This window comes from Sinocyclocheilus anshuiensis, unplaced genomic scaffold (genome assembly GCF_001515605.1).
Source record: "Sinocyclocheilus anshuiensis isolate Anshui unplaced genomic scaffold, SAMN03320099.WGS_v1.1 scaffold436, whole genome shotgun sequence".
Taxonomy (NCBI): Eukaryota; Metazoa; Chordata; class Actinopteri; order Cypriniformes; family Cyprinidae; genus Sinocyclocheilus; species Sinocyclocheilus anshuiensis.
The window spans coordinates 2,991,620-3,009,337 of record NW_015560618.1 but is presented as its reverse complement, the minus strand read 5'-3'; the positions used below and the strand labels follow the sequence as shown (position 1 = coordinate 3,009,337).

General features: G+C 35.3%; 1 protein-coding gene across 1 annotated transcript in view; it reads right to left on the bottom strand.

Moving 5' to 3' along the window:
* The window catches only part of pde4bb (phosphodiesterase 4B, cAMP-specific b), a 71,598-nt gene that overhangs the window by 19,074 nt on the left and 34,806 nt on the right, over positions 1–17,718 (bottom strand). The window contains exons 5-7 of the mRNA XM_016478093.1: positions 16,313–16,349; positions 16,128–16,195; positions 15,707–15,756 (exon numbers count right to left, since the gene is read on the bottom strand). Of these exons, the coding sequence (XP_016333579.1) occupies positions 15,707–15,756; positions 16,128–16,195; positions 16,313–16,349 (155 nt within the window). The remainder of the gene's footprint in view (positions 1–15,706; positions 15,757–16,127; positions 16,196–16,312; positions 16,350–17,718) is intronic.

The following is a 17,718-nucleotide window of genomic DNA, read 5'->3' as shown; positions in this document are numbered from 1 at the left end:
TAATTTAACAAGTTGAAACTATAGCGTACTAGTGACAATAAAGACAGGCTGCTGGACAAAGGGTTGACAAGACAACATGGAAAAGGCCTAAAGCTGAGAGGAATGAATCACACCCACTACAAATCCTGCAGAAAGGCTCTGCAATGCATCCGTCGGTTTGAATGACTCCACCACCCTCACACTGAGCATTAACTTTGATCTTTTAGTAGACACGAGGCTTTTCCAAGGTGGTATCAGCATTTATATTTATTGAGAGATCACGACTCACAGAACCCCCCACCACCTCCATTTGATCCCCGATAGGGCTAACGAGAAGGAGCTATGAAATCAAAGCCAGGGCTGTGTTTGCAGGAGCAACCCGAGAGGCAAACTTTACTCCCCTTGCTGGCCAGCATCCAGTCAAAGCTCAACAGGAGCCAAGCAAAGTAAACCACTTCCCCTGAGGTTGAGACGTCGCTAAATCATGGAGCAGATTTCCGTGCATCGCTCAGACTGGAGTGTCCCCTTAGGCTGCAGCTATCGATTTCACAAAGACGGCAAAACTTTGCATGAAGAAAGAATGATATGTTGTCTAAATGAACATTTATTGACCTTGGGACTTGTTGCACTGACAAGTTCATTTGGATTCCAGTTCAAACTCTACTCACGGATCTGTATTACACAACTACACTCACAACCAGAAATCTCAGGTCAGATACATACTGTATACAAGAACGCAAAAACATTATCAGTGTGGATTACTTACAAATTGTTGTCTGTTCCTGATTACAAGTTACACGAGGAAAAATTAAAGTCAGTAATGTATTTTAGATTACTGTATTCTGATTACTTTTGGATTACTTTTAGATTACTTATGACCTGTAACTTGTTTATAGATTTGAATGGGATTATACGGCATAGTTGTTCAAGTTTGCGCACTCACTGACTGAATTCTGTATCCGCATTCGCGATGAGCATTAACTTTGATCTTTTAGTAGACACGAGGCTTTTCCAAGGTGGTATCAGCATTTATATTTATTGAGAGATCACGACTCACAGAACCCCCCACCACCTCCATTTGATCCCCGATAGGGCTAACGAGAAGGAGCTATGAAATCAAAGCCAGGGCTGTGTTTGCAGGAGCAACCCGAGAGGCAAACTTTACTCCCCTTGCTGGCCAGCATCCAGTCAAAGCTCAACAGGAGCCAAGCAAAGTAAACCACTTCCCCTGAGGTTGAGACGTCGCTAAATCATGGAGCAGATTTCCGTGCATCGCTCAGACTGGAGTGTCCCCTTAGGCTGCAGCTATCGATTTCACAAAGACGGCAAAACTTTGCATGAAGAAAGAATGATATGTTGTCTAAATGAACATTTATTGACCTTGGGACTTGTTGCACTGACAAGTTCATTTGGATTCCAGTTCAAACTCTACTCACGGATCTGTATTACACAACTACACTCACAACCAGAAATCTCAGGTCAGATACATACTGTATACAAGAACGCAAAAACATTATCAGTGTGGATTACTTACAAATTGTTGTCTGTTACTGATTACAAGTTACACGAGAAAAAAGTCAGTAATGTATTTTAGATTACTGTATTCTGATTACTTTTGGATTACTTTTAGATTACTTATGACCTGTAACTTGTTTATAGATTTGAATGGGATTATACGGCATAGTTGTTCAAGTTTGCGCACTCACTGACTGAATTCTGTATCCGCATTCGCGAATTCTGTCATAATCATAAACAACAAAGTGCAAAATAAATGTAAGCCATTGATTTGCTTCAATGATTATGAGAGTTTTTGCGAAAGTGCATAGCTCGCATTAGACTAAAGTCATGGACCGCTTTAGTGTCATTTGAATCGAGATTACTAGAAGTGCCTGTGTTCATGAGTATTGTTCTTGCCTCACATTATCCCCAACATATGAACATTTTATCTTTTTAAATCACAATAATGCAAAACCATTAGCATTTAAAGGCATTAAAAAAACCATTTGATGAGGAGCAGACTAAACAATCCAAACATGAATCAAGAAAAAAGGCCTGATTTAAACAAAACATTAAGCAAGTGCGGTTTTCTGCTGCGGATTGACTAAGACAGCCAATTAATTACTGTGGTATTCATCATGCTCCTATGATTGGTCATGTGGCAGAAATACCACATGCATCGATTAGCATGAATGCTAGCGCCTCAATAAATCCGATCCCTAGAGTATAACTGATGAGTTAATCACTGAGTTCCAGTGAGCATCTACAAATAAAGTGACCACATCCAACAACGAGCTCCGGATGCCGTGTGCGGAAGCGCTGTAAAAGCAAGCGAAGGGTTTGCATTAACCCTGCTGACATCTGTGAGGGATATACAGTGCATTACTCCTGATGAAGAAGGTCATTTGAGAGAAACCTCCTACACTCAGATGTTTCACATATGGAGTCCATTTAAGCGGCGTCTGTAGATCTGAAGCCTGGCATGGATACACACGAATAACAGCATTAATATGTCACCGCCACGGGAGCTTGAGAGAGAACAATGAGTGGGCAACTTTCACCAGGGGCCTAAATGAAGCCAAGCATATGCCACTGACAACTAGTGACGCCTAAAATTACGGGCTGGATCATTCTGGCACAATCAGAGGATTAAAAGTAGCCATTTTAAAATCTGTGAAAAAAAAAAATAACACACTATTATATAAAAAATCACCTTAACTGTCACAGAAAAGATAAAAGTGACCATTTCAAGCATTATTACCGTTTTTAACAGTATTACTGTTTTTGTATTTTTTATCAAATAAATACAGCCTTGGTAAACACAAAAAACTTACTGGCCCCAGATTTGAATATGAATAGTAATAGTACTAATATATAGTATTTAGTATAATTCATTGAATTATTTCTATAATAATAATATAGTTCCAAAATAAAAGTATAGTTATGCCCTATAACAACCACTAAAACACACTAGTTTCTGAGTAAAGAAAACTCAGTAAAGAAACTTTGAATCTGCTTTCAATCTGATTGTGATTTGTCCTCTTGATGCAGATTGTGTGTTTTCTGTTGTTCATGTGATGCAGGGTAAAGGGTAGTAAAGTTCAAATACTACAGGCACAGTAGCAGATCAAATCTTCACAAACTATCAAAACAGGATGCATCTCACCTTTAACATCAGAAAAAAAAAATCATCATGACAATCTGTCCTGAACTAACAACTCATCCAGCCTACACTTTTCAAAAGAAAAAAAACTGTTCAAAGTCAACATTACAGCGTTGTGGCTTGCATAACCGTCATTTATATCAATCAACCTCTGCATTATCTTTCTCACAGTTATGAAAAAAATTAAATGACAGCAACAAAAATCAAACTCGTCATCACATGAACACTGATTTCCCAGATTTAGACACTGCACATTTTCAGTACTGAACACGCACATCTGATACAGTTATTAGACTCAAAGTAAATGTCATAAGGTGTTTCACAATTTCCCTTTCGCCCAACCCTGTGACGTACATCAGCAGTGCGTGAACGGTGAGACTCTTTACCATTGACCTTCAAGAAGTCAAACCTTCCTTGCTAAGGTCTACAGAGCGCCTGACTTTCTGTTTGATCGGCCTACCGTATGACTCTCTTCACAAAAGACCGTAGAGTAAATTTACCCAGCATCCTCTCTGTCCCACAAAAGCACCTCTGTGAGAGCGGCCCCTCCTCCCCTCGCTGCCGCACACTGCCCCTCTCTGTGTGCTCGTGTGCCGGGCCGCACCGCTGATATATGGGCCAGGTTTTCCTGATTTGGCTCATAAAGAGGCAAACAGCTTCTCGTTTCGACGGGTCTGCTGAATGTGACTCATAAAGCTGCAAACTCACGACAGACAGCTGTGTGATTCAGACGCGGCCAATTCTGTCACTTCAGAATGGAGTGGACAGGCTGATGCCGGTAAAATGCCTTATCAAAGCATTCACTGACAATGAAGCAGATTGTGACTGCAGACCATTTTGTGAATGATGGGCTGCTCGTATGGAAAACTCAACATTGCTAAAAAAAATGCGAATGGTGCTTGAACACGCAAAACTCTCACCTTGATGCCAAGGTGTTTTGGGTGATTCCCAGAGTGTTTCTATGCAGATTTTCATCCATATTAACATCTTACATGCAAAAAGTCAGATTGCACAAAAAAGTGCAATTGCAAAGCACAAAAAGTGAATAATCGCACACCTCCTCAACAAGCCGCACAATTTGAGACATCATTCGTAACCCACAGCATATACTAAATGTGTAGGACAAGTAATGTTTGTTCAAATTTTGTTATATGGGTCAATACAGTGCATTCACAATAAGAAAAAAACACACACAAATTTAAATGAGTTGAATTTAGCTAAACACAAGTAGTTTACCTTGAATTATTATTCAAATATATCATGAATGTGATGAAAAATACTAATATTAAATTGACAGTCTGAATTAACCTTGTCTTAATAAAAAGGTCTATCTAATATTTAAAGAGATCATTAGCGTTCATTATTATTTTGAATTAGAATTTTTTAAGATTTTCATTTCGATTTTGTTCTGCACTTCTGTCATTTTTATTAGTTTGTTTTTTTAAATAATTCTATTTAACTTTAACTTATTTTATTTTTTAGTACTTCAGTTTAAACTTATTTCAGTTAGTTGTCAATGCAAGTTTTTTGAAGTTGATGTATTTCATCTAATATTTATATTTTATTTCAGCTTTATGCAATAACCGTTTTAATTTAGTTTTGTTTTCTATGATTTCCTGAATGTTGGTTGCTCTACTCTGATTTTTTTTTTGTCAAGGTTTTTCAAATATTAATAAGCAGTAAACTAACTCTTTTTTTTATTTTTAAGAATTAAATTATTTTAAGGTAACGCTCTAGATTAGGGAACACATATTCACTATTAACTAAGAGTTTTCCCTCAGTAAACTTCTAATTTGCTTCTTATTAATAGTTAGTAAGGTAGCTGTTGAGTTTAGGTATGAGGTGGATTAAGGGATCTAAAATATGGTCATGCAGAACAAGGCATTAATATGTGCTTTATAAGTACTAATAAACAGCCAATAAGCTAGTAATATACACGCTAATAAGCAACTAGTTAATAGTTAAGTGAGAATTGCTCCTTCACATAAAGTGTTACCTTAATTGTTTTTCCCCCTCATTATATTATCAGGACAGATGTATTATCCTTTATGACCGTATGCCCAATAGAGAAATTAAAATCTGTTAACAGAAGCCATTGTGCTTTATGTCTGAATCACATTTTGTGTTTTGGAGTAATTTTGTGATTGTCACGTCAATGACCCATATTGTGGATCATGTTTTTGTCCGTGTTGTTTTGATCCAAATTACATATCCAAAAATAATAAAGCAGTCTGGGATACCTTCCCACACACAAACAAAGGGAGCGTGGAGGTTGAGCTGATGGCCTGCTGGAGTTTAGCTGACTGGATAACACACGTTTGCTCTCTGGCACTCGTGTTTTTGTTTGGCTGGGCTTCGCACGTGGGCAGGAGAACTAGAATGCCAAACGGCTCCATGAATCAACACTGTGTCATTGGGGTCAACTGCATTCAGACCGGTTGCCAAATATGACGGACGTGTTTATCTGCTGTCCCGATAAAAGACTGGAGTCCTGCTAACAGTTAAAAAAAAAGTCAGTTATCTTAAATATTATTATTTTTGCATTGCAATTGGAAGAATATTGGCACTAGGCAAAAATAAACATTTGGTTCAAACTATTGATTCTGTGGGCCTTTTGCAGTTTTGCCGCACAATCTGCATTATGGGCCGAGAGGGTCTTGCGTAGGTTATTTGACATTTATTGCTCCTACGAAACACTTATTTGGGGTCTAACTTTCACTGTCTACAGCAGTGGTTTTTTATCTCAACCTACATCTGCTGCTGCATAACCGGCAAATAACACTTTCCACACTCCCTCTCTCCTTTGCTTTCTTTCATTCTCGCTCTCTCTCCTTCACGTCTGCAACTCATCTCGCGCCTGTTTGACAGCCTCCACAATGCACCATAGAGAGCTCTTGGCCAGAAATTACTTTAGGGAAGGGACGCCGGTCAGCTTTACAGCTCTGCTGACGTCAATGGCATAATTCAAATACTAACCGGGTGCAACACTTTAAGACCTGCACTGCCGCTCTGCAGCCTGGGCGAACAGAAAATCTGGACTGGATTTGCAATGTGAGAAAACATCTAGGAGGTTTAGAGCAACGCAGAACAGATCGGGGCAGAGAATGTTTTTTTCTCTCCTGCAAACCCATTAAAATCGAAGCAACAAGAAATGTATTTCCAAGCACTTTGAAACCATAAGGATTACTGTCCTTTTCGAGCAGGAAACATTAGCAGTGTCATAAATTCATCCTTGAGATATAAATATTAAAATACTTAACCAGGGTAATACAATTGGTTGAATATATAATTAATTGCACATTTGGCAAGTTTTGTAAGAAAAAAAAAAAAATATATATATAAAACATTCTGAAATAAGAATAATATCTATATCTAAACTAATAAATAAATATCTAAACTACAGATATTAAAATACTTCACAAGGGTAACAAAATCAGTTGACTATATAATGAATTGCATATTTGCCAAGTTTTATAAACAAACAAACAAATAATATAATATAATATAATATAATATAATATAATAATTATCATGGATTTGGACTTAATAGTTAATGAAGTTATATTTGCATAGTTTGGTAATAAATGCATATAATTATTAATAATAATATCAAATATTATTATGAAAAACTGAAAACTTCTATCACCAGGGTTTCATGTCCCAAAACAAGCTAGCTGACTTACGTGCAAAAACATGTAAACACACACATACTCTAGCATGCGAGCACGGTGTGGATGTGATGTTTACACATCCTGTAACATCTCGTCAGAATGTGAACAAAAGCAAGTCTGCAGCAATCTTGCTAATATGGTTTACAACCGCTAATAATGTCTGTGCATCGTGCAACAACCACAAAAACTGTTTACTGATTCACATCCAGCCTTGCATACTATCTTCAACTAACTAGTGGCATCATACAGTTTTTGGATAATTAGATCACACTTAAAGATATCTAAATATCAAACTAACGTAGAATCTGCAAAGAAACAATTCTGGCGTTTTTTTTTGCCACTTTTGCAACTTTGAACCAGCTGGTATTATTTAGTGGATGTATGAAGTCAGTTCTCCTTTTGTGTCTAAAGAATCACATTAACTATGCACATGATCCAGAAAGTGCCATAATACTATTAGTCTTCATTTTAAACAGTATTGTATTATATAGATGTATTGTATTTTAAGTTGAAACCTAACAAAAAATATATTTTTGAATTAAGTGTCAAGTAAAACTGTGATGAAAGCTGTGTTTTCTCTTGTTTTCTGTCATTAAAGCTGTACAGTCTTCCTGCTCCAGCATGACGGCTCTTGGCAGCACGAGAGAGAGAGAGAGAGAGAGAGAGAGAGAGAGAGAGATTTACATGAGAAAGTATAAACAGAGGCCGGAGGATGAGACCTCTCTCCCTGAAGAGCCTGGCTTCTGATGAAAGTTCTTCTCTTTATTTTCTGTGTGTTTTTCTGCCTCTCTGTTCCTCCTTAATTTCTTTGGAAGTGTTTTATGAAGCCGCGGTTCAAGGCCAGGGCACTGGCAACAGAACCTTATGACGACACAACGACAATAAAAAACCCTCTGCTCTGACTGCTGAAGACATGCAGCTGAAATGACAAGTTTGTTTTCAATAGAGTCTATTAAACACAGTTTTACTTAAAAGTATGGTGTAAGATATTAATTTATAGAAACAACAGGACTACTGATAGTACTGTTTGGTTTGGTTTGTCTGGTTTTTGTTGTATAAATTTATGATGATGATGATGAGGATTACTATTAAAATCAACAACAAAAATAAATAAATGAAAACAATAAAAATAATAATTTTATAACGACAACAACTAATTATTGTTATTGTAATTATTGTTATTATTCATAAAATCAACAACATTAACAATACTAATTAAATCAATAATAATAATAATAATGAAAATTTTATTATATAATAAATATATAATAAAATAAGGTATTTGATTAATTTTTTTACCTTTCTAAGGACATCTTTAGTTCATTTGTTTATGATGACGATGATGATTATTAAAACCAGCACAATAAATAAATAAATAAATAAAGACAATAACAATTATTTTATAACAACAACTGTAATTATTTTTGTTATTTAAATTTTGTAATAATAATAACAACAAAACAATAATAATTAAATCAATAATAATAATAATAATAATAATAAATTAAGGGTTTTTTATACCTTCATAAGGACATTTATAAACATATAAAAAACATACAATACACTGTCTATTTATGCTTATTTAAACCCATACTAAACTAAAATACAGCAAAGGTTAGATAACACATAATATATATATATAATAGAGAATTTTTGTTATTTTTGTTATATATATATATATATATACTGTATATATGTTTTTTTTTCTGACCACAGACATAAATTGCAGCCATGCTAATAAATAACATTACAGTCTGTTCTTTTCTGCTGAACACAAAAGAAGATATTTTAAAGGTTATTGGTAACTAAACAGTTTTGGTTCCCATTGTATGAACAAAAAATACCATGGAAGTCAATGGGAACCAAAACTGTTTGGTTATCAGTACTTTTCAAAGTATCTTCTTTTGGAATAAGCAGAAGAAAGAAACTCATACGGGTGTGGAATGATGGTGACAGAATGTTACTTTTGGGTGAACTATCCCTTTAATTGAATGGTTTATTTCATGTCTTTTGATTTATTAATGTATGTGTATGTGTTAAGTAATTAATAAGTTGCTGCTGCTGTAAGAACTAATGGAGTAAAAGTGAAAGTAAAGCATTTCAGTGAAAGTATTAAGCAATGAAGCTCCTCTAATCAACTAGCAGCCACATCCTCAGCTGTGTTATTACACACAGCTGCGGCCGGCAGGGATAGCGGCGTGCGCAACATCACACATACTCTGATTTCCTCCGGCGCTCTTGATATGCTTGTGCAACGTAAGTGAGCACCGATTTCCACCATTTTCAGCGTGTGAGTGTGTGTTTCTTCCTGCCAGGACCATGAGGCGTCTGCGCTTTCAAACACACAGGAAGTGAAGGTACTAGTAGGTGGGTGGTGATGACGTCAATGAGGCTAAGAGGCCTCTGAAACAGGAACCAAAACATCCCACAATCCTTTGCCCCCCTCCTCGCAACTCTCAGCTCTGTAGATCAGTGGCTAAAGCCTCTACACCTGGAGCACACACACACACACGCACACACACACACACACACACACACACACACACACGCACGCACACACACACACAGCTCACAAACAAACACCTGCAGGCAGGTCAAAGACGAAGACAAGTGTTTCAAATGGCTTTAGTTTTTTTTTCTCATACATTAGAATGTGTCCTATTTAATTTTATTTTTCTAAACAAAAAATAATGACTATCATTCATTTTTGCCATGATTTACAGATGACACCTATTAAAATGTAATTCAGTGTAACAATAGTTTATATATCAAAAATCTCGTTATACATATTTATCACAAAAATCATTAGATGACATCAAAAGACTAATTAAAAAATCATTTTAAATTTTTGCCACTATCCTACAACTTTTTTGTATTACCCATTTGTCAGCAAGAAGCTTTTAATCATTTACAAAATCGTAAAATGTATTACTTATTCTTTTATATATTTTAATAGGTACAGGTCAGAATACATATTTTTCAATAAATATATCTGTTAAGATGAATGACAGTGGAGTCATTCACCCATATTGTGACATTTTATTTTCACAGAAGTAGTTAAAGTATACACACTTTACTTGCATTTAATATGCTTTTTATGTACATAAAATTTGTAAATTTGATTCTGACACCAAAATGGGACGTCTCGTCTTTCACCCAGGCACATTCACTTCACAAGCATGGTTTTTTTTTCTCTCAGCATAAACCGAAAACCACTCACAAAAATCTCGCGAAAACATGTCTAGGCCTCAGACATCAAAATAAAAAAGAATAAAGACATTTTGCATAAAAACCTCTTTTTTAAGTTTTTTTTAAATTGTGATATTATTTTCATATTTTCACATTTACCTCCAAATTCTACTCACTATAATGAGATTGCTTTACTTTTTTCTTTACTTTTGAGTTGCTTTTGTTATTCCCATTATTCTCAATTCTGTTAAAGTCTCATCAGATTCAGATTAATATTTTATTTTTAGTATAAGTTTACGTGTACAAATACTACCATGTTGAACAGCTGGAACGAAACAATCTGAAACAGTGTTCCTTTTTTCAGTTCCAGTGAAATGACAAAATAAAATGGCATCAAATTTGACGACATTATTCTCAGAAAATCATTTAATCATTAGAAGGATCAGCTAACAGGGAACCTAATGCTGATTTATCATTCTCAGTACAATTTAAAAATGATGGAATGCAATGTTCCTCTAATGTTCACATAACCAAGAAGTAACGTTTATATTACATAAAAAAAACTGATGTTTTCTAACTGTTAAACGGATAGTTCCTCTAACGTTCACATAACCAAGAAAAACTTTCCTTAAACATAAAAAATGGGTGTTTTAAATGTTGAAAGAACATTTAAATGTAATGTTCTTAAATGACGTTTTTAAATGATAGAATGGAATGTTCCTCTAACTGTAACATAATCAAGAAGTAACATTCTTAATACATTAAAAAACTCAACGTTTAAAAAAACATTCAGAAATAGTGTTTTCAGAACTAATTGGAATGTTTACAAAACATATTTTTATTAGCTGGGATGCAGTAGAAAGTTTGGATGGTTTATTAAAAGGCTGTATCTGTGTGTATTTGTGTATTCATATGTACTGTAGTTATTTTTTTCTCTAACAAATACAAAAATATACAATTCCTAATTTAACCCTTGATCATAATGATTTTAATTTATTTATTTAAATAATACATATAAAAAATGTTATTTAGTGCTTTTTTTTCTTTTGATTTTGCGGTGAAATATGACCTGGACTGGGTTCATAACAGATTTAACAAGGTTTGCCTACTTGTAAATTCTCACACAAACCACCTCTGAACACATTCATGAATATTAAGCACAGAGCTGTGTCGCACACAATCCTGCTCTTTTTAATTATGCATGCTTACGCACGCATGACTATTCACACCCGCACAAACGCACACACACATGCATGCAATAAACACAGCTTTTTATATGTGTCGCTGTGCTGCATTTACGCACATTGCGTCTTTGTGGTTTGTGTGTGTGTGTGTGTGTAAGAGGTCATACAAACATATTATCTTACTCAAGCTTTCATTCTTCCCCCTCCACCCACACTCACACTCACACCCTCATTTCTCTTTTCTTCAAAGAGGCTGGGATTTTCAGGCCGCTCAGATGGAGAGAGTTTTGGTGGCCATCGTACAAATGGTGCTGAGGAGTCTTTAAAACACGCACAAGAGACCAACAACACCTGCTGCTTAATTTCACAAAAACAAAGACATGCTGGCTCATCCCAAAATAGAAAGAAAAATCAGAAATTATATTTTGTGTTATGAAAATTATGCTTATAAAAATCTATTTAATGAATGTATTATTATTAAGTATTTATCTATCATAATAGCATTTATTGCATTTGAGTGCATTTGAACAAGACATATTCAGACATATTCAGACCTTTTGCTTCGTTGCGAAACAGGGACTTAAATTGCGACAAAGTTGCATTTTCTTCTTGGTTTGGGTTCACTTTCACAAGGCAACATTTCAAAGCATACCAAAATGTCCCGGCAGAAAATAGCCACTACCTTTTCAGTTTTTCTGCATATTATTAATATAGAAATGCTCAAGGTTCTGAAACAAAAGCGCCAAATGAGACAGGTGTGAAAACACTCTGTAGACTAGATGGTAGACTAGACTTAGTCTACCATCTATATTCTAGACACTATGACAAACTGAACTGGAAAAACTGACCAAAAATGACTCAACTTTGCAGTCACAAACATACCAAATTTTTTGCCCAATCAAATTTTGTCCAATGGAATCAGAATGCTCCTCCCTACTTCTGACTAGCAATGGCACTAGCAAATCAAGCTCTGTGGCTGTGACATATTTAAAGGCAGGGTAGGTGATTTGGTTTTTTGTTATGCTGGTTGAAAGTCTCTTCACATCCCAATAGCAATCACTAAGTTAAGTGGTCTAAATATATTTATATACAAAGTTCAGGCATGAAGCTCTAGATGGCGCAGTCCGATAGATCTAACTCAATATGACATACTGACATCATTATCATGTCACAGCTGATTGGTTCTCTCCTGTATCGATAGCCAATGAGCTCACTGCTAAACATTCAAATATTTGGCTAATGCTTATGGTAGCAGCACTTCAGGAACCCTCCACCTTCCCCAGCTCCACCTGTATAGATCTGCTTTGGGGTGATTATGTATGCTAGGGGGGTTTTCATATATGATATACGTGCAGCAGCGGTATTTCTTACATGCTCACAGCAGAATGTCTGTGGATGCATTGGCAGTAGCAAGTCTCGGTACTTGCTCTGCAGCAGCAGCAGCAGCAGCAGCAGCGTAGCAGATCTATTCCGCCATGACCAAATACATTAAAGGCTTTTCATACTGAACGGGAAAATTCGGCGCAATGTTGCTTTTGAATCAAAACAATAGATCCCTATGGGGCTATTCACACCAGGCGTGATCATTCGCAATGCGAAAAAGCAAGGATTTTTTTTCCCCTGGTGTGTGTAGTTTTTTTCCTTGTCGCTCCGCGATGAAACGGGCCATCCAATCAGATCTGAGCTAAGATCACGTGACAGAGCAGCTGCTGTTGCACAAAAAGGCAAGAGTGGTGGCGCTGTTTCGAAAACCAGTGTAAACAAATAACATAGAAGAAGAGTATTCTGAGAGAGAGAAGAGAGTGGATGCCGAGTTCTTGTTATCTTTGGTATCTGTGGTATCTGAAGTGACGATTTTGTTCTCTTTGACTCATTGGATGGAAATGGTGCTTTATTTGCAAATGTTTTATGCAATATTCCAGTTTTGCGCATAAGTTAAATTTGCATCTTTGGATGGAAACATAGCTACTGTCAGTTTCTGGGATTGACAACCGCATTTACTTACAGGTGTGAGTCTCGAAATGTCCCGTTCACACAGCAACTTAGTTGCGTTTGGAATAGGCTTACTATCTGTATAAACGTGCAACGTGAGTCAAGCTTGTATTCCTTACCAGTAACCATAGCGACAGTGACCAAAGTAATATCAAAGATGGCAACGTCCATAAAACTGAAAGTCTTATCACCTTCTGACACGACAATCCAATCGAGCCGCGAGTTCTTCCGTCAAGTCTTCATTAAGGACTCAAAAACAGGATTAACAACTGTATTCTGCTGCTGTGCTGTGTGAATGTGGCCATGAGGTAATCTGACAGCGCTGCATTCAACCCTCCAGCAACGTGTCGCTGGTTAGCCTCTGGTCTGCCTGTGCGTGTTCATGTGTTTTGCAGGAGGTGTGGCTTTGGAGACTGATTTTGCAGGGAGGGTGGGATCTTATGCTTTCAAGTTGTAAAATAAAGGTTTAGGTGCTAGGTTTAAATATTTTCTTTTTCTTTTATTTATTTTCTTTTCTGTCAAAATTATGGAAACATTTTGATTTATCTGCAAATGTTTTTAAAAACTCTGTAAATGACTCAACATTTTTCCCACCTGAGAAAAAAAAATCATCAAAACAAGATCAAGGTTTTTATAGAAGAGAGTATTCTATACTGCTGTCTGTTATTCATTTTAATTTATTTGTCTTTTTAATTTGTACGTGATGTATTTTTCAGCTGTGCCTGCCGAGCTAGCTGGACATACTGTATTAATGTTCCTAGAATATTAAAAATAAACATTTAAATAATGCTATGTTTTGGGTCAAAATAAAGTTAGTAGAATTCAATTAAATTCAATTCAAGTTTATTTGTATAGCGCTTTTCACGATACAAATCGTTGCAAAGCAACTTTACAGCAAATTAAGTTTCTACAATATTTAGTGGTACCTTAGTAGTGGTGACTGTCAGTTAATTTACATATGGCAGAAATGTACGGAAAAATCAATTAAGGACATAATCAAACAAATGATTACTATTAACAACAATTATTATATGATGCAATCAAACTTATAGCAAAATGTGGTAGTTCTGTATGTTGTTTCAGGGTTGGCATCAGAATGTTGGCATTTCAGAATGTTGCAAGAAACACTTTTGCAACCTTTAAATAACATAATAATCACAACAAAAAACTGGACATTTTAACGTTTTTAGAATATCAAAATTAATATTCTATTTTTAGTGAAAAAGGAAGTAGAATGTTGTAAGAATTTTTTTTTTTTTTTTTGCTGTAGAACGTTGTAGAAAACGTTTTTTTGCAACATTTTAATATTGTTAATCACAACAAGAAAACTGGACATTTTTTATGTTAAAAATAAACATTCAAATAATGTTATATTTTGGGTCAAAATAAATTTACTAGAAAATTGTAAGAAAAGTTTTTGCAACCTTTAGGTAACATTCTAATCACAATAAGAATACTGGACATTTCTTTTTTTTTTTAAAGACTTATTTTTGGCGTTTTTGCCTTTATTACGATATGACAGTCTAGATCTGACGGGAGAATAGAAGTGGGAGAGAGGGGGGATAGGATCGGGGAAGGCCTGAGAGATTTACTAGAAAATTGTAAGAAAAGTTTTTGCGTAACATTCGTAACATTCTAATCACAATAAGAATACTGGACATTTCTTTTTTTTTTTAAAGACTTATTTTTGCCGTTTTTGCCTTTATTACGATATGACAGTCTAGATCTGACGGGAGAATAGAAGTGGGAGAGAGGGGGGATGGGATCGGGGAAGGCCTGAGAGCCGGGATTTGAACTCGGGACGCCCGTAGCGCATCGGCGCTGTATATCGGCACGCTGCCCACGGGGCTATCGCAACGACAAATAATAGACATTTAAACGATTTATAAACATTTCAAAACAATGTTCCCACAAACATTTTTATAACCTAAATTTGTTACCTTGGTATTCATAAGTTTGATGAATGTCACTTAAGAAGTTTAGTATGTCATTTGTTATTTATTTGTATATTCCTTTTGAAACATTTGAGTAAACATATGGTCTTGGGCACTAAACTCCTGGGCTGAAAATAGGCCCCACTCTGGCCCTGTTTAAAAGTATCCATTTATTAATTTATTGGGTTTTTCGATATGTCCTGCCCAAATACAGGGAAAATAAAACTGAACTTGTCTTAAATACTGATTTTATTAACAAAATAATTTTAATTCAATTTACTTTTTTCTATTTTGGGGTGAAATATGAAACGGTTCTTGACAGCCTTTACAAGACTTGACACATTTCACATCCTCCACTGAGATTTCCCTTTTCCCCAGTCCTTCTCTCAATTTAGCTAATAACTTGTTTGTCGTTTCATATTTATTCATAACGCAGATCATAGTATCCCCTTCATGATGCTGTAAGCCTTCAAGTGAAGATGATATGAGTAATTCAGCTATAGGTCTGCAGCTTTGTAATTACTGACTGATGCCACATTGAGGTTAACCACCATTGTAAGGGAACTTTCCTCAGTTTAACGTCTGTGAGGATCTTACCTGACAGGTTGGCTTTGGTCACTGGCGGTTGACTGCTGACTGGTGATCTTCTGTTAAGTGAAGCAGGAAAAAAAACACATTAATAAGACGAAAGCAGGAATTTAAATTTAATAGAAAGTGATAATTCAATCACCAACTGAGCACACTAGACTTGTGTTTGCTGAATAACTTATGAGCAACATTTCTTTTTATTTTTTTTTAATAAAGTCAAAGTATCTGTATATTTTGTTACGATGACCAAGCAAATTAAAAAAAAATTAATCAATACACATTTACCATTATCATTATAAGGAGGAAGGTCAGTACAGTAGGTTAATGTAGTATCAATCTAGTCTGACAAAAAGTCATATTAAGTGAGTTCTGCCCTCTTGTGGTATTTTCTCACATTACATTATATGAAACAAATGTAAATATCACTTACTTGGAGGGACACTGGACATTTGTGAGGATGCTGAAATTATTCCTAACAGTGCGAAGACTTGCAAGCACCTATTGAACAAAAAGTCAGCAACGGAGATGTGAAAGGACTTGAAACAGTCCACACATGTCAAATTATTTACATTTTGGTCTTAGTTTTCCAATCCAGAAAGCAAGAGCAAAATGTACCTGAGCAAAAGGAGTTACAATCAGGTCTTCACCGTGTCTGAGAACCAAAAAAGAAAGAAACAACACAAAAATCATGCATAATACAAAACCAAAATTCCGATAATCATTGGTTTAGTTCTTTAGTTCATGCACTTCATGTTACTTCTTCTCAATATACTGAGCAATATCTCATGACCAGACTATCTCTCAGGTTTAAATAGGATTTGTTATGCATTATTTCTGCATTGCTTCTGTAGTTCTCTCCTGTTTGTACCGCAGCTGCAAAGAGTTGAATGATTTATTGCAGAAGTGCTCAGTCCTGTTGGTGGAGATGGAGTTTACTGCAGAGTTTAGTGTCAGACCTGTTCAAACACAGCTGCCTGTAGGTGTCTGGTGAACCTGAAGACCTTGATTTACTGAATCAGGTGTGCACCGATTGAGCTAAACTCTGCTGGAAGTTATGTGCTGGAAGTGGAAGTACAGTCATAGACTGTGAAGCAATTTGTCAAGGACTTTTTCTCCGAGGAGGCAAAGACCTCAAAAAATTATGAGAAAATAAAAAACAAATATTATGTACTATGAGATCAATTCATAGACAAAGCACACTGTAAGTTAACAGCAGATAAAGTTTCAGAGCCTTCCTTGTGCTCATAGAGTCCTCCTAGATGTCCTAAAACCTGACTAAAAAATTCCAAACTTCCTATATCCTATCACTGTAAATCTACCTAAATTAAAAACAAATAGACTAATAAATAAACATTAAAAAAGGCGAAATGTTAATGAATAAATAAGTGCCCTGCTAAGGCAAGAAATTATTAATAAATAAAAAAAATAAAAAATAAAATCTAAAAATGTAAAAATCTAAAAATTTTTAATTTAATTCTGATTTCATTTGTACATATCAACGGATGCCTAAAGACATGTTTAGTGGGCCTCCCTCATGAATAATTAAAACATGAAACATGTAAAAATAAAATTAAACAAAATTAAATAAAAAGCAATAAACTAATAATAAACACAAATAAATATTAAAATAAATATAAAACTAATAAAAACTAAAATAAGTAAACAAATAAATAACAAAGCAACAAAATACAAATAAACAAACAAATAAATAAATAAATGTACTGTATATATACAAGTATACACACACACACACACTACTGTGCCATTAGTATTTTCACCAACAAAAATATGATCCATCTGGGATTACATGAAGAAACAAAAAACTGACACAGACTAAATCCAGAAGAACTGTGGAAATGCTTAAAGAAACCTACCTACAAAGCTACAATACTGTCAAGAGTTTTAGGTACATGTGTGAATATGCTGTAAAGTGAGGATGCTTTCAAAAATAATGTCATAAATTGATTTTGTTTCTCAATTAACTTCTATTAACTAAAACAACATTTGGTGTGTGTGTGTGT